Source organism: Drosophila elegans, unplaced genomic scaffold (assembly GCF_018152505.1).
Source record: "Drosophila elegans isolate 14027-0461.03 unplaced genomic scaffold, ASM1815250v1 contig_476, whole genome shotgun sequence".
Lineage (NCBI taxonomy): Eukaryota > Metazoa > Arthropoda > Insecta > Diptera > Drosophilidae > Drosophila > Drosophila elegans.
This window is the reverse complement of record NW_024545863.1, coordinates 15,518,109-15,534,843: the sequence shown is the minus strand read 5'-3', so window position 1 is coordinate 15,534,843 and position 16,735 is coordinate 15,518,109. Positions and strand designations below refer to the sequence as shown.

The 16,735-nt window shown below is 44.3% G+C and overlaps 5 protein-coding genes across 7 annotated transcripts; 1 reads left to right on the top strand and 4 right to left on the bottom strand.

The window, feature by feature from the left end:
- Nucleotides 1–139: 139 nt before the first annotated feature.
- Nucleotides 140–2,862, top strand: LOC108134742 (spaetzle-processing enzyme). Of its 2 annotated transcripts, none has more exons than XM_017255186.2 (4): nucleotides 140–258; nucleotides 662–1,051; nucleotides 2,041–2,350; nucleotides 2,419–2,862. In XM_017255186.2, exons 1-4 carry the CDS (start codon nucleotides 183–185, stop codon nucleotides 2,840–2,842), a joined length of 1,200 nt encoding a protein of 399 aa, XP_017110675.1. In that variant the 5' UTR covers nucleotides 140–182; the 3' UTR covers nucleotides 2,843–2,862. The 2 variants fall into 2 exon arrangements, with proteins under 2 accessions (XP_017110675.1, XP_017110664.1); XM_017255175.2 differs by having other exon boundaries at nucleotides 2,038–2,350.
- Nucleotides 2,831–9,383, bottom strand: LOC108134717 ((E3-independent) E2 ubiquitin-conjugating enzyme UBE2O). 2 transcript variants are annotated; one of them, XM_017255121.2, is made up of 10 exons: nucleotides 9,273–9,383; nucleotides 8,124–8,612; nucleotides 7,689–7,951; nucleotides 7,419–7,623; nucleotides 6,980–7,232; nucleotides 6,140–6,911; nucleotides 5,150–6,074; nucleotides 4,080–5,040; nucleotides 3,776–3,994; nucleotides 2,831–3,716 (listed from the first exon to the last, which is right to left on the bottom strand). In XM_017255121.2, exons 2-10 carry the CDS (start codon nucleotides 8,535–8,537, stop codon nucleotides 3,490–3,492), a joined length of 4,239 nt encoding a protein of 1,412 aa, XP_017110610.1. In that variant the 5' UTR covers nucleotides 8,538–8,612; nucleotides 9,273–9,383; the 3' UTR covers nucleotides 2,831–3,489. The 2 variants fall into 2 exon arrangements, with proteins under 2 accessions (XP_017110610.1, XP_041565042.1); XM_041709108.1 differs by lacking the exon at nucleotides 9,273–9,383 and having other exon boundaries at nucleotides 8,124–8,835.
- Nucleotides 9,384–10,016: 633 nt separating this feature from the next.
- Nucleotides 10,017–11,074, bottom strand: LOC108150146 (outer dense fiber protein 3). Its single transcript, XM_017278116.2, has 4 exons — nucleotides 10,944–11,074; nucleotides 10,653–10,871; nucleotides 10,398–10,584; nucleotides 10,017–10,342 (listed from the first exon to the last, which is right to left on the bottom strand). The coding sequence occupies exons 1-4, from the start codon at nucleotides 10,960–10,962 to the stop codon at nucleotides 10,078–10,080; spliced, it is 690 nt and encodes a 229-aa protein (XP_017133605.1). The 5' UTR covers nucleotides 10,963–11,074; the 3' UTR covers nucleotides 10,017–10,077.
- Nucleotides 11,075–11,202: 128 nt separating this feature from the next.
- On the bottom strand, nucleotides 11,203–14,843 carry LOC108150056 (synaptic vesicular amine transporter). Its single transcript, XM_017278024.2, has 6 exons — nucleotides 14,536–14,843; nucleotides 13,976–14,476; nucleotides 12,666–13,267; nucleotides 11,754–11,970; nucleotides 11,569–11,693; nucleotides 11,203–11,510 (listed from the first exon to the last, which is right to left on the bottom strand). Exons 1-6 carry the CDS (start codon nucleotides 14,711–14,713, stop codon nucleotides 11,418–11,420), a joined length of 1,716 nt encoding a protein of 571 aa, XP_017133513.1. The 5' UTR covers nucleotides 14,714–14,843; the 3' UTR covers nucleotides 11,203–11,417.
- Nucleotides 14,844–16,211: 1,368 nt separating this feature from the next.
- On the bottom strand, nucleotides 16,212–16,684 carry LOC108135857 (outer dense fiber protein 3-like protein 2). The gene is made up of 2 exons (XM_017256755.1): nucleotides 16,549–16,684; nucleotides 16,212–16,474 (listed from the first exon to the last, which is right to left on the bottom strand). Exons 1-2 carry the CDS (start codon nucleotides 16,568–16,570, stop codon nucleotides 16,257–16,259), a joined length of 240 nt encoding a protein of 79 aa, XP_017112244.1. The 5' UTR covers nucleotides 16,571–16,684; the 3' UTR covers nucleotides 16,212–16,256.
- Between the last annotated feature and the right edge of the window lie 51 nt (nucleotides 16,685–16,735).

The window sequence follows — 16,735 nt, the reverse complement described above, 5'->3', positions numbered from 1 at the left end:
AAAATATGGGAAAATCTCACCCCTATCTACGAGCAGTTGCCTTCGCCAGCAATCTGGGTCACCTTTGACCCCGCGATAGCGCTCTTGCCATTCGCAAGCGATGCATCGGGAGCGTTTTGGGATCGAGCTGCCAAAGTGCCGGCGTGCTTGTTTAGTCTCAGCTTGGAGCCCGCAGCGACGAGATGGCTTCTACGGAACGGAATTTTCTACTGCTTGCGCTGGTGGTCAGCGCATTCTCCGGAATAATCCAACGAGCAGGTGGGTGAGCTGTCCTTGTGACATTTATAAAACTAGTCGATGCTGCTTGACATTGTAACGCCGGATCGATTTCAAACTGATCAACACTTGGAGTAACAAAATTCGGCAAAAGGCTCTACAATGTCACATAATATTATTAAAGTTGATATAATATTTAAGCTATGACCTTGGTCATTTTGATCTTGAAACAGAAAAAATAAAAGATACTAAATATATAGTAATATATACTAAGCTTCAGTGACACTCAAAACTTGTCCTATAAAAAAAACATAATTTCATTAAAAATTAACATGAACTGTGCAATATTAAAAAAAATAAAATGGATTCAATCAATGGAGCAGTTTTAAGCGCACCGCCGGAAAACCGGTTGGACCGCATCGTAAACCGCACTCTTCCCTTCCAGACGCGGCACAGATCAGCTTCGGCACCTGCACGCCCCAGCAGAGCGACGAGCGGGGCCAGTGCGTCCACATCGCCAGCTGCCCCTACCTGGCCAACCTGCTGAAGGTGGAGCCGAAGACGACCGCCCAGCGCCAGCTACTCTCCAGGAGCCAGTGCGGCCTGGACAACCGGGTGGAGGGTCTGGTCAACCGCATCTTGGTCTGCTGTCCGCAGAGCAAGCGGGACGTCAACGAGGAGACGCCGGAAGTGGCGCTCGAGGAGGGCCAGCAGCCCGGAAATGTGCTGCCCGGAAGTGACGTCTGCGGATTCCTCTTCGCTGATCGCATTTTCGGTGGCACCAACACCAGCCTCTGGGAGTTCCCCTGGATGGTTTTGCTGCAGTACAAAAAACGTGAGTTCAACATTAATGATTATATTATGGTGACATCTCAGTAATCTCACTGGTAAAAAAACGTAGTAAAACCAAATATGTTGTACTCATTTTAAATATGTATTAGTTATTTCAAATATGACTATTTTCGGAATATATTTTAAACATCTAAAATGTAATTTATTTATATATTATTTATTAGAAATATTTGCAATTTAATAAGATTGAATTTAATATTACGCTAAAATGTTTAATATAATCAGAATTCAATGGTCAGATATTTATATTTACTATTCAATTTTTTTATCAGTGCAGAAAAAACTTAAATACTTTCCGGAATCCAACATCTAATCTAATGCTACTCGGGAATATTCAGTATTGTAGCTCAGTATAGCTGAAGTCAACAAACCTAAATATTTAATCACTTTATGTTATTTAATAAGTATAGTAAACCATTTATTCATGCATACGTATGTATGTATGTATATTTAAGACTTCAGTAAGAGATTTCACATTTTATGATTAAACAAACCAAAACAAGACATATTGCTTTAAATTAATATTTAAATCTGTTTAAATTATATAATATTTAATTTATACTACTCATTCGCGATGTTACTGATAAGAGCCTAGACTATAACATAAAGCTCCCATGAAAACAAATTAAATATAAAAAAAATATGATTTTTAAATTTAACTTTTTAATTTGTAATTTTTTTCAAACTTCTTTTCGACTTATTAATAATTTTACAGTTCAAAATTAATTATCGAATAACTGAGCTGTAAATCATAGACGAAAGTTTATCATAATTTTAATGTTTTCAAGAATATTTAATTTTTGCACTAGCTGCAAGGGTATATGAACTTCGACTTGCCGAAGTTAGCTTCCTTTCTTGATTTCAAGTCAAATAATGATATATATGTATATTCTGCATGTGGGAAGAAAAAAAGCTTTATCTTTTGAGGAAATGAAATGAGTGCGCCTATAAATAATTTAATATTCCCAGCAGTATTTTCCGAAACCTATTCCTTTAATTGCGGCGGCGCTCTGCTCAACTCCCGCTACGTCCTGACCGCCGGACACTGTCTGTCCAGCCGGGAGTTGGACAAGTCCGGCGTGGCCCTGCACAGCGTTCGCCTGGGCGAGTGGGACACCCGCACCGATCCCGACTGTGCCGTCCAGCCGAACAAGAAACGGATCTGCGCCCCCAACAGCATCGACATCGAGGTGGAGAAGTCAATCATCCACGAGCAATTCTCACCGAATTCCGTGGACCAGAAGAACGATATTGCACTGCTGCGTCTCAAGCGGAGTGTGAGGTGAGTCCTTTTGGTCCTTGGATCGTGGTATTGTCCAGGCTGTAATAATAATCCTCCACCGCCGACAGCTACACCGACTATGTGCGACCCATTTGCCTGCCCACCGACGACCTGGTGCGTAACAACTTCGTCGACTATGGCATGGATGTGGCCGGCTGGGGACTCACCGAGAACATGCAGCCCAGTCCGGTCAAGCTGAAGATCTCCGTCAATGTGTGGAATCTGACGACTTGCCAGAGCAAGTACACCACGTTCAAGGTGAATCTGGACGACACCCAGATGTGTGCCGGCGGCCAGTTGGGTATGGACACCTGCGGCGGCGACTCCGGCGGACCCCTGATGGTGGGCATCAATTCCGGCGGGCGGGAGGTCTTCTACATCGCCGGTATCACCTCGTACGGCACCAAACCGTGCGGCCTAAAGGGCTGGCCCGGCGTTTACACCCGCACTGGGCCCTTCATCGATTGGATACGACACAAATTGGAGGCATAATAAATAAAATTGCTAATTTATTCACATTTCCAGGCATTGGGCTAGCTTACAATAGTACGTACATGGTGCGGATCGGGGGACGGGGGTGGACTGACTAAGCTAAGCACTAGTGGAATGCCTACTACAACGCAGCGCTAGCATAAACGACTAAGATTCATGGCCATTCGTAGGCCAGCGTTCACAGCAAAGGCAAAGGGGAAAACAACACACATGTAATACAAATACAATCGCTTAACTTGTGTTTGCTGGCCTACACTGAGCACAAAGGGGGAGGGGGGGCAAATAAAAATAAATAAAATTGACTGACATTACGTGGGGCGGATCCATATACCATTTTGCTTAGTTGAGCGCTCTATATATATATATATGATTTAGCTTATGTTATTATCATCATCTATTTTTTGTTTTTTCATGGAAAACTAATAACCAATAACTTTAGAAAATTTCGTTTAACTAAATGGCTGATTGCCAGCAATACGAGTTGGGCAAAAATTCGAGATTCAATAGTGGCTCTAGAGGCTCTAAAACGCGGCCCCTTTTCCGAGGACCAGTTCAGATGCCCAAATCCAAGGCGGCAATAGTCTTGTGGTTCTTCCCATAGGCACCAATTTCACAGCACATGGACTGGGCAGCAGTAGGCGCGGCACTCAAATCTCCTCGGGAGCCGCACGCGGCGCAGTACCCGTTCCCGCCGCCGCCGACGCCGCTGCCGCATTGCCATTCCCTTTGCCAGTGGCCAGATTCACACCCAGGGCAGTCAGCTCGCTCTGAAGCTGACCCAAAACGCCCTTGACCGCTATGGAAAAGCCACGACTGCAGGGCAGCAGGGGGAACTCGGGCAGCTCGCAGGGCGCCTTGTACTCAACGGGCATATCTGTGGGGGAAGGAAGGGGTAACTTCACTCCAATCACTTCAATGAATCCAATGACTCACCCTTGGTGCTGGTTATGCGCTGGCGCTGGGCCTCCGCCGAATACTCGGACCAGGCCTGCATGCGGCCATGCAGCTCGCTGCCAAACTCCTTGAAATGCTCAATCAGTTCGTTGCGGAAGATGAGAGGCGGATTCTTCAGCTGATTGACCGTGGAGTGGGCTATTTTTATGATGGCCATCTCGTTGTAGACGCGAGAGTTCTCATTACCCAGCTGGGTGCCTGCAAAACAAATGGCAAACAAAACAATTTATGGCTGCTAATCCACACATCGATAGATAGATAGATAGATAGATAGATACAATACCTCGTTGTTTCTCGTAGCCCGCCTCGTTATAGTAGGGCTCATCGACCAGTATGAGACCCTGTATGGAGACGAGCACCTGCAGCATGGTGCTGGCCTCGGACCACACCTCGGTGTCGCGGCCCGACCAGGTGCCCAGCAGCGAGACGCACACCTTGCCCTCCTCGTACAGATTGGGATTGAGGCGCTCCGTGCAGTAGCTAATGTAGTGGCACACCGGCGGGCTCTTCGGATAGTCGCGGTCCATTTGAAAGTCGAAGAAGAATAGGGCGTTCTGGTAGGGAGTACGCTGGGGACCCACCATCATCACGGACATCAGATCCATGCGATCCTCGTAGGCCCGCACCACGACGCCGGCGGGCAGGGAGGCCTGCAGCATGCGGTATTCCCGCTGAACAGCGCGCTGATACTGCGATCTGTTGGCCGGCGTCACATGGACGCCGATGAAGTGATGGGCGGCCGGTGCATTCGGCAGCACTTGGAAACAGTTTTCACAAACGGGCGGCATGTCTGGCATTACGCAAGGGGAGGGCGATGAGCAGGCCATCGGACCGTCAATGGGTGGCAGGGACTCGGACAGGGCATTCAGATTCAACGGCTGCTCCATGGTCTCGTCCTGCGCCATCGGACAGGGGACGGCAGCCTCAGCGGGTTTTGCATCATGATCGGCATCCTCTATGGCTTCCTCCGCATCGCTCACCACGTCATCGTCCTTGCCATCGTCGGTTGGCAGGCCAACGGTTCCGAGGATCGCCTCGAAAAACTTGGCCATTTGCTCCTTGATCAAAAAGAAGAAGACCTCGCTGACGTCAGCATCATACTTAACCAGCTCAATGGTGCAGTCTTCGTGGCATAGCATTTTTATTTGGTTCGCCACCGACACCGCATCGGATTTGTTTCCGCTGTCTGGATTATTGAACTCTTCCGAGGTATTCTCACCGCGCGAGTGAACGCCCGAATCGTTCTGAAAAAGAATACAATGTAGGTTGAAATAGGTAATGTATCAACATTTATCATTTATCCTTAAAACAACAAACATAATTCAAACTTGAATTGACGAGAAGAATACTTACCTTGGTGCGATTCTCAAAGGCTTTAGCAATGCTGCAGCGTGCGGAGTTCACGAGTTCCGTGTACTCGTTGCGAAGCTTCTTTATTAGCTGATTGTAGGTGAGCTTCGACTCGCTTTCGGTGAGTTTGACCTTGGGGATTTCCTCCGGAGTGTCCTCTTCTTCCGCCAACTCTTCCGGCGCCTCTTCCGTGATCTTGTCAGTGCTCTTCTTGCACTGAACCTCGACCACTTTCGTGGAGGACTTTCGCTTGGTGGGCGTTGATGTGAGTTGGGCCGCGACAGACATGATCAAAGTTTCCACTTCTGGCCTAATTGTTGGGGGGGAGACCTTGGGCGTCGACTCTTCCACTTCGGGAGAATCGCCGCCAGTAGTTGGTTTGAAGCGCACAACATCTTGGAAGTGGTCCTCATGGAAAAAGTTGGTCTTAAGCATACGGTCCAGGGCCCGGCAGTCTTTGTACACAGACAACAGATCGTTGAGGACCGTGGGTTTGCGCTCGGGAACTAGGATACGGAAAAGCCTTTCCAGGCGCTTCACTGCCTCCCTAGCACGATCAATGCCCATTTTGATGTGCTCCTCGTTGCCCATTGAGGACAGGCTGAGGTTCATCCCGACACGACTGTGCTCCGACTGCGTCTCCCACGAGTCTTCGGAGCCATCCGATTCGTAGCCATCCTGCTCATCCTGATCATTGTGGTTGATCTCGAACAAATCCTGCGGATAGCACATGGTGATGTGCCCCTTGACCCACCAAACGCGCACCCGTCCATCGGGATAGTTGTCTATCACCTGGCCAGCAGTTGAGTCGACGTCCTTGCCCGTGAAGTTGGAAACTCGGATGACCATGATGCCGGGTCTGTACTGATAGTCGGAGTGATCCTTCAAGTCGTAGACGCTTAGCTCCTCAACCTCCTTGCACTTTGGACTAAAAAGCACAAAAAAAGAAACATTGAGATTCCTGTAAACCACTATCAAGTCATCTAAACCCACATTGGATTGTTTATGTCCGAGTAGATGTTGAACCACATGACCTTGGCAATGCGTTCGTCGTGGTCCACACACTGGACGACGCCATAGTCGGTGGCTCCTGTGGTGTCCTCGTTGGCCTTGCTCACAAAGTCGCCGGGAAAGAACTCGTGGTTGTCCAAATGATGGATGGGATACAGCTGGGTGGAGGGAATGTCCGATTCGACGGTGCCATCCTGCCAGACAACTGTCACCGAACTATACACGACCAGCGTTTCCACCACGATCTCGTCCCCATCCTTGGGTGTCAAATCCTTTTTGGTGAACGGCGCAGTGATCAGTTTCTTAACGCTGCGCATCTTTTTCTTCACATGTCGCCGCTTGGCATGGCGCATTGTGATCCTGGGGGCCTGGGCGCCGGCATCGGCATCGGCAGCGCCAGTGGCAGCGGTAGCGGTAGCGCCAGTGGCAGCGGCAGCTGCTGTAGAATTAGGAGACGGGTTCTGTGCATCTTCTGCGGCCACTGAAGGCTCACGTAACTGGACAGGCTCTTCGTCCTCCTCATCATCTTCCCCGGACGAAGGCAGCTCTTCGCATTTGAGCATCTTGAAAGAGTTTGCCTGGTGCATATGATCGCTTGCCGGACGGGGCAAACGCATTCCGCCAAACTTGTTGGCCAGGCGGCGGAACTTGGGCACACTGCGATCATTGCCACTGCTTGAGGCGGACGAGTTCAGCTTGATGTCCTTGCTGTCCATCTTTTTCTGAGCATTGTAAATGGGTATGTACTTGTCCGCTATAATAGAAGTTATGCATTTAGTACGAACTTACAACCCTTCTTTTTTTTGTTTATTAATAACATACCTTGCTCCTGTTCCCAATCGGTGTAATCAATTAATAAATCACATTTTGTATATTTGAGGTAGAATCGATCGTGAATTTGCAGCCCGTAGGATTCATAGATGTTGAGGCGCTTGACACTATTCAGCTCCTCGCCCTTGATGCTGGTCTTTGGCTCCTTCAGGGGATCGGTGTCAGTGCCATTGTCGAACTGCGAGATGGCCCGGCAAGTCCAGGCCACATTAATGGCTGTGGTGCGAATGGATTCCACGGTGTACTGAATAAAATAGCAAATAAATCGAGGGTTTTTAGAGACTTTGTTTTAAACGGGAAATGTACGACAACCTAATATACCCTATGTGACCAAAAATAAATGCATAATGAGTGCTTAACCTAAGTGGCTAGCAGCTGAGTAACTAATATCTATAAATTAGTGACTAGAAATCCCATTACGTATTCTTACCACGGCACGAGCCTTGCGATTGGCGGGCAGGGCAATCTCCGGAGTGAGATTCTTGACGCGATCTGGAGGCGGCAGGCGACCGACCACCACATTGCCCGGAAAGTAGACATTGGGATTGAAGACCTCACGTGCGCACTGGGCCACTGCATCCTTGAACTTGTGGAAATCGTTGGATGTGATCTCCAGACGGGCGCCATTGCTATTTCTGCAAAAGAGTGGTGTGCATTTGCATATGAGAAGATGGCTTACTCAAATTGGCAATCAACATACTTGAGCACGGCGCATTCGTCCACATTGACGGTGGTGCCGATCCAGGTGCCCAGGCACACGGGCACATCGCCGGTCCACTCTGAAATGGGACGCAGTCGCTCGGCGGGCACATTTTTGATGACCAACTTGGAGCCCAGCACGGTGACATCGGCGCGCACATTCACATCGCGCACATAGCCTGCCTGTCCAACGAGATCCTTTTGTCCCGGCAGAAGCCTTCGTACCACATCGCCTGGCATCAGAGTTCGATCCGCCAGACCAATCTGTGGGCCACATGTTGCGGGAGTTGAAAACAAGAAGGGGGGGGGGGCAAAGAGAAGCAAACAAACACGTGTCAAAAGAACGTGAAGAGCAAACGCAAAACAGTTGTGAAAACAGTTATTTTTTTGGGGAGCGAACCTTGAGAGTTACATAACCTCAATGGTGTTTACTTACCGATTGTTCCGTCTGAACCGTCTCCTTGCCGTCGGGATAGAAGGCCACCCGCACCTGACCCTTGGACAGCACCTCGTCCACTTCCTCATCCTCATCGGAGGAATAGGAATCGGCCGTCTCTGTGATGACGCCAAAGTGGACGCGACCCCGCCGATCGATGCGGAACACCTCGTCCTCGAAGAAGAACTGACACTCGTTGTTGCCCCCCTGATTGCGGGACGGCACCTGGCCACCGCCCGATCGACGGGAATGCGAGCCGGAATGGCGGTGATCCTGCGATCCCGGCGTCTTTACATGCTCCTGCGTGGCCGGTTGCTCCTCCGCCGGCAGTGATAGTGGAGCAACTACCTCCGTCTCCAGCTGCAAATCTGGGGCGCCACCTGGGCCGGCAGCACCCGCCACATTGCTCGACATGTTACCAATGGTGGACTGCGAACATGGAAGGCCCGAAAGGTGTATTCTCCTTGCTCGTTTTCTCTGAATTGGTCACTAACAATTACAGTTACCGAAGTTAACGCTACTAGCTAAATGGGTTATTTTTCGGACGACCCGGTTACACACACATCTAATTTATGGGCTGGACGAATCTAATATTTTTGCTTGGCCAGTTTTGCCAACCTCTTTGGAAAAAAAAAACTATAAATAAAACAGCCAAAAATTCTACAAACAAAACGAGAAACTCGGAGCCCCAGGCCATACGCCTACCAGAAAAATTATTATTTTGTGACTAAAAAATACCGGAGCTGGTTGAAATCAATGGTTTTGAAATACCATGAAAATATAGCAAAGACGCGAACCATCTCCAATAACAGAATAACAAAGCGCACTGCTTTCAAAAAAAAAATTTGAATTTTAAAAACAAAACCATATGATATTGAAAACTGTGCGCGGGGCACATATAGATAGTAAAAAATAAAAAGGACTTGAATATCTATATTGCGTTTCAGGACTATATTTTTTGCGAAAGAAAAACTTTGGAGTGACTTAAGCCCGCTTGAATTAAAAGAAGCAGACAACAAAGCAATATCAGTACCACAAAAACGGTGAACACAATGCAGATATTCATTTCAAATAGTTTTATATGTATTACACAGTTTTTCTTGCCCGAGCTGCCAAATAGTATTATTTATATCGTAATGGCAAACTCACCGCTTTTAAATTGAATATAAGGTGGATATAAGAATATTTAATGTTTCAATTATACTTCACAAAAATTTTAGATGTCTTTATTTTCAAGAGTTGATATTATTTGACAACAAAATCAAAGCCTGCCCAAATTTTTCTATTAAGATACATAATTTAAGCAATAGGATAATTTGTTAAAAAATTTGTTTATAAAATTACAATAAATTTATAATTCTAAATAGTTTCTACTCAGATTTAAGTCAAAAATTTAAACACTAAACAATTTTTTTCTAAGCATAAGTATAGACCAGTATTGGTACTTCAAAAATTAAATTAGATTTAGGACAGATTGCCCACGGACTTAATAAAGTTTTATAAATAATCGATGGCGATTCGCCCATAAATTAAGAACAGCATCAACATTTATAATTTTTTCATAGTTCGTTTTAAAATAAATAAAACAAATAAATAAATAAATGTAGAAAAATATGAGTGCAAGCAAGACGTATAAAATATGCAAATGATCAAAGCATCAATATAAAAACCAAGTTGCTACACAAGTAAACATTTTTACGGAAAATGTTAGTACTGTACAAAACCGATACAGAACAAAATACGAGGTTAAATTATCTAAACTCATCCCCTTTTTAACTGATTCCTATAAACATGTACGGCCAAGTGAATAGCTTCGTTCTTAAAGTATTCAAAATACGTGCAACACCATAAGTTTTACTTCTTTATAGGTTTAATCATCTATGTACGGCCAAGTTGGTTACCAAAAGTTTTGTTTATTCACTAAAATTTAGAACATTTTTTCTAATATTGCACGCTACATATTGTCACATTTAACTATCATGGGTGGGGCAAACTGGTGATGGCGCACACCGAAGGAGTAACCCGGTCCACTCCTGCCAGGACGATAGTACATAAGATCGTAGTAGTTGGGTCCGGGTCCGACGCTCTCGCCCGGAATGGCGGTACGCGGCTGCATCGAGTACACGGGGGCACGGTTGAGTTTCACATTGATATCACCGCCCCCATAGGCAGCAGGTCCCGGGGAGTTTGCCTTGTTGATCACCTTGGTTTGCAGGCCCCTGTAGAAGGAATACACTTGAAGAAAAGTAATCGCGATATAGTAAGGCTACTCACATGCTATAGCTTGGGACTCCAGGTCGAACCGCGTTCACCTCGTACTTGTAGGCATTGGGACCAGGACCCTCTTTTTTGAAGGAGAAGTCCGTTCGCAGACCCATTGAATAAGACGGGGCATTGACACCAGTGAAGAATGGCTTGTTATGGACATCGTGGGCTCCGGGACCGGGACTGCAACGCTTATCTATAGTAATTTCGGATTAATATCCATACGCGAATTCTTGAGCATCTCGTAGCTTTACTATTGCTTACCAATCGTTTTTGTCCTGGGCGAAATGGAAAACTCCAGGCCCTTACTTGTGCCGTACCTCGTTAGCTTGTCGACCCTGTAGGCTCCGGGACCAGGACCGAGATCCTCACCCACCGCCTTGGTGCGCATCCCGAAGGAGTACTGCGGCATCCGTTGTTTGCGGTTGTCATGCTTGTCATAGCCCACAGTGGGTGGCAGCATATAGACGCCGGGTCCGGGCCCTTCAAAGGACATGAAGGATTAACCTACCGAGTCACAAACCTACTATAGCCACTGAGTAAACATTAACTCACCAAAGGGTCGCACAGCCATTTTTAGTTAGTTTTTTCGTGCAATATTAGAAAAAAATACTGGAATTTAATTTTGATCTTAAAATATGAGGTGTTTGCCGAACGGATCCTAACAACAGATTGAGACTTCCATAGGCCACGACACATTAGCTGTTGGGGAAGTCGGATTCATGGCATATTTGATTGTAAAAATTTGTTCATCAAGCACTCTTTAAATCTCAAACACAAGTTTCGCGAAAAAATTATCAAATTGTTAGATTAATTACTTTAATAATTTTTAATCGGAAAATTGGATCATATATACCTAAGTTACTTGGAAACATTTGACAGAGAATTTAATTATAGGAGATTCTGGACTTAGGGGAATAAAAGGTTTACAAAAATCAGCTCCAAATATATTGCTTTAATGAGCCAAGGAACGCCTAATTTGGACACTCAAGGTTGCTTCAGACGCAGTGAAAATCTGGACAGATTTCTTTATTCCACATCCATTGAGTTGTACAACTGTTTATATCGAGATCCCCGTCCGCTGCTCTGAAGCAGCATATCATTGTGTTGCTCCCTCAGGGCCTATAAAATTATACGATAAAATAATATTTCTATTTTAAATATTAATAAAATATCCCACCTTTGGATCGTATTTCTGATACAAGTAAACCAGAATGGGGCCATAGATCATATTGAAAACGCCGACAATCCTCATGAGCCAAGAAAAACCGAAGCTCTGGGCCAGCTCACCACCAATCAGAGGGGCTAAGAAAGTGATATATAGATAGTTTAATATCCAAAATATACAGGGGACTAGGGACCTACCCAAGCAATATGCCAGGCTAACCGATGTCTGTTGAATGGCATAGACAGTGCCGTAGCTGGACATGGAGCTGCTGCCCTCGCTCTGCTCCTCTTGCGAAAGTGTGGCATCCACGAAGGTGGCCAGCAGAGGAACCAATGCCGCATCAATCACACCTATGCCAAGTCCTAGGGCAAAGTGGGGCATCAATAGTTGGGCAACCGTTGTCGCACTGGGTATCTGCAGAAAACCAATGAATTTAAGGATTACTATTACTTTCTTTACTCTTACTTTAAATGGCTTAATAATGATATTTTTCCTAAAACAAATAAATATAAAGGAAAAAAAATATAATGTTTTATTTATTATGATTTTATGATGATAAAAAATAGCTATATGCTATATATAACAAAAGTTAGAAAATAATGTGCTATAATTATGCAGGTATTTGCGGATTGTTTAACTACATAAAGGGTTTAATTACACTGACTTGCAAATTAATTTAAGTCGACAGAGATGAAAATTTGATTTTCGCGTGCAGATTTTTCTATAGTTTTTACCTGTTTTCTGCCTATTTTATTTTTTTCTCCTGCCTAACCGTTTTTGATAATTGATAGCGTATTTTACTAGAAATATAAAGTTATTAACTTTGGTTTCCAAATATATGTACAGTCGGCAAAAGTAAGTACACTTAAGTACACTTTGCACTGAAAATTTATTTATAATTTTCGTAAACTAGTTTTTCCCACTGTAGATGTTAGAGCTTAGCAATACAGTATCTGTGGATTGGCTAAAATTTAAAATAGCAAATAGCTCCTTAAATAAAAACACGCCTAAGAACCGAAAATATTATTATTGTTTTAACTTGAAGATGGTACCATCTCTCAAAGATTTTTTCAATTTAAATTTATATACAAATGTTATTTAAAACTTACCAGAATTGAGGCCACTCCCACGAGCAGGAGACTGATGCAGGACACCTTAACCTGTCCATATTTATAGGCCACGCTGCCGAAGAAGTTGGTGCCCACAAAGTAGCCCACAGAGTCCGGGATGAAAACGGTGCCCAGCTGCCACTTGTTCGGCTTCAGATACTGGATGAGCCAGATGGGCAGGCAGGGCTCCAGCATGGCCATTGTCGAGGTGGAGAACCAAATGGCCAGCACAATGGCCAGGATCATTTTGCACTCGAGCAGGGGTCGCCATTTGGGAGTTTCCTCCACCACCACCTCCGGCTGCACGGACAGATCCATGGTCAGCAGCTGGAGGCCCAGGCTGAGGAATATCAGCGTGGACAGAATGATGAACGGCGCCGACTTTCCCATCAGGTCATACAGAATTCCGCCGAAGGGATAGCCGAGCAGCACGCCCAGTGCGATGCTGCCCAGGATGATGCCCATCACCTTGGAGCGACGCGCCTCCTCCGGATAATGCTGGGCCACCAGGCTCATGCCGCAGATGTTGATGCAGGCGGAGCCCACGCCCTGAACCGCTCGGGCCACCAAAAGTGCCCAGTAGGACTCCCCAACGGCGAACACTGCAAAGATGTGTCAGAAAGTTAAAGTTTAATATGAAAAAAAATATGTTTTGTACGTATTCTCAAAAACTTTTATAAATGATTTGAAATTAAAAAATTTAAAATAAAAAAATGAAGAATCGCTTTATTTGAGTTTCCCCAATGAGATAACTACTTTTTAGATAAATATGCTTCCAGAAAATAATTAATAAATAAAATCTGCAAAACTAAATCTAGATTTTATATCAAGAATGTACATATATAAGCATTATTGGGTCGGAAACGCTTTCTTCGAAAAGGTAAAATTTGAAACGTGATGTTTAGTTTTTTAAGATATTCAATTTTATGGTTCCCGCAAATTGGGTTCGATGTCGTAGAACAAAAAAAAAACAATTTTTTACCACGATTTGTTAGGCACTCGCTTTAAGTGAGATATTTTTGTAAGTCTGTTGAGTTAGCCTTTTTTATTATATTTGAAATTTGATCAATTAGAATTTTATTTTTAATTTAATTTACATTTTTCTAAAGCTTTGAGTTTTTTTTATGAGATAGTACTAAAACTCATTATAAAATATCACTTATTAAAAAATGTATACGAAATAATTGTCAGTTGGGATATAGTTTGCATATGTTTTGACCTGAATATTCAATTATGCGCTTGATTAAGTGTCCCTTAAAGGAACAAAAAAACAAACTGGCCCTTCGGTGACCCGAAAATAGATCACTCACCCAGCGAGGAGATGAGCAGGAAGAAGGTGCCCACCACAATGGGCAGGCGGTATCCGAACTTGCCGGATGCGTTGCCGACAATTGGATTGAAAACTAATTGGACGAAGGCCTTCATGGCCAACAGCAGGCCGATGGACCCATTCTCCTGCGTCAAGGTCAGCTCCTTGTTGTTGTTGTGGGTGGGCGGATTGCCGGGTGCCAGTAGCTTCCTGCTCCTGGTGCCTGCTCCGGTCACATTAGTGCCGCCCGAATGGCTCGGGGTCGATGCGATGCCAGGCGTGGTGGTGGCTTCAGTTGACAGCTGGAACAGGGTGAAATTGACCATTGATTTGCCCGGAATGGGATGTTTGGAGATGTACAGCTGGGGATGGCCAGCGCCGTGGTTGGGGGATTCGCCGCCGCGATAGGCGAGCTTGGAGGATGTCTCCTCCAGACTGAGCACCATCACCGGCGACGGGGTATCCAGCTCCAGGCTGGCCAAGTAATCCGGCAGGATGGGCACTGCAAATGCGTTAATTATCGTTTATGGCCGTGCCTATCTGCCATTGATTTGGCCATACCAATTACGGTGAGCAGCATGTTATCTAGCAGCAGAGCCAGGTAGACAATCACGGCAATCAGGCAGCGGTTGGAGGAGCCGTTGGCCCCGGACGGAGTGGAGCTGCGTCTGCCGGTGGCATTTAGCTGGGCAGCCGTCTGGCTTTGCGACTGCGACTCCGATCGGGACTTCTCCGACATGACGAGCGCTCGTTTTTTTTTTTTTGCCTAATTGAACACAACAGATACCACCTAGTTAGGCTGCCATATGGCTCCGGATTCGCGCCACAAAATGTATCTACACTGGGGCAACAGGTGGTGGTGCTGCCACAACGACGTATGTGCGAATATTGAAAGGCGGCGACAAGTTGCCGTTCTATTTTATTGACAGCAGGCGAAACGAGCCAAACCGAACCGAACCGAAAGACCGAAGGCTGCCAGCTCAGATGGATCCCACTCCCGGCCGGCCATTCTATTCTGTTTGTGCTGAACATGGCTCTGGTGGCGACCTCCAAAAGGGTATGCGGTGTTTTGAAAATGTTTAAGACCATTTGAGGAGCAGTACATAAAACAGAAATCTTTACCCAAGTAAGTTTTCTTGGTTAAAATATGATTTAAGCTTTCCTAAAACAAATTCATAACTAACAACTCTTTCAAACCTAACTTTACTTTAAACTTTACAGGACCTAAAAGTAACAATAATAAATAAGCTTTTAAAAAAGCATTGGTAACCCAAATATTTTCAAATATTTGTGTGATTTTTATGATAAATAATAAATCATTGAGATTTATTAGAGAAAGAAGATATATATATCTATATTTGTAAAAATATTACTTTATAGATATTTTGTTCTTAATAATAATAATAAATCATTGCGATTTATTAGAGAAAGAAGATACATATATTTATATTTTTAAAAATATTATTTTAAAGATATCTTATTCTTAAATGATTAAGAATTGTTCTTTAAGTTTCAACAACATATGTATGGTAGCTATTTATATTAAATTTAAAAAATAACTTTATTAAAATAAAAATCATTAAAGAGCATCATAAATTTCATACAAGCTTGTCAGATTTCCATTCTATTGAACTGTTGATAGTTTTTGTTAACACCAAACTCTACCGCACACAAATAGGTTTAAAGCTCTGGCCATGTCGTGGGTGTTATTCAGTGTTATTAGCAACCCCTCGATATGGCCAGGATGCGGAGATGAAGATTAAATAACGCCTTAAAGACTCGCCAGAGCGAGTGTTTGCCTGTGCCCCGATAAGCAGGCTATGGATTTTTAGCCTTTAGTCACATTTTCCGTTCCATTGCATTTTTTGCTGTTTAAATTTAGTCCCCACAAAATTTGTGATGAATTTCCCCAGTACTGAAAAAAATTGATTTTATAAATGGCAAGGGTGGTGACCTATTTATAGCGAAGAAGCGGCACAAATAACAGAGTTGGCTAACAATTATTGCCTAACATTTAACCATCTAATAGATGATAGACATTGGTAAAGATTTATCAGCAGTCGTGATAACGCAATGGGACACCTGTTTTGTAAACTTGCCATTAACAGTCGATAATCTACGCCCACTTAAGCTTAGTACGTCGATTAGACTAATCTGGCAAATAATTCCATTTATATGATTAGATAGCTGACCCCCGTCATGAATAGTATTCCAAGAATACAGTAAATTAAAAACCATTTACATTAAAGCCATGTATATTTTAAAACATTCGATTTCACCCATTAACAACGGAAAATAGCGTACTCCTCGGCAGAAGGTCTTCCAAATCGCGTGACCTTGCCCAGATGGTAGGCAGCTGGTCCAGGCCCTTCAACTTTTCTGACATTGTTACAGGTCCTCGGACTCGTTCCAAAGGAGAACTGTGGGCTTCTCTGCATCCGCTTGTCGCAGTTCTTATAGCCAAAGGTACTGGGCAGGTTATAGGCGCCAGGTCCAGGTCCTAATATTGTTTATGTTTATTAAATATTTCAAAATTAAAAAACAAAATAATAATAATAAAAAAATTGAATTTACCAATAGATCTATTACACGACATGTTTTATTGATTTTTTTATAGTAAAAAAAATTGAGAAAATTTTATAAAATTTTGAAACTCCGCAAAGAGTTGTTTGCCGAACGAAATTGTACCAGAGAATGAGAATATTCAACCCTGTGACCTCACAATATATGTAAAAGTGAAGTCAGGGCCAACCTGATGATG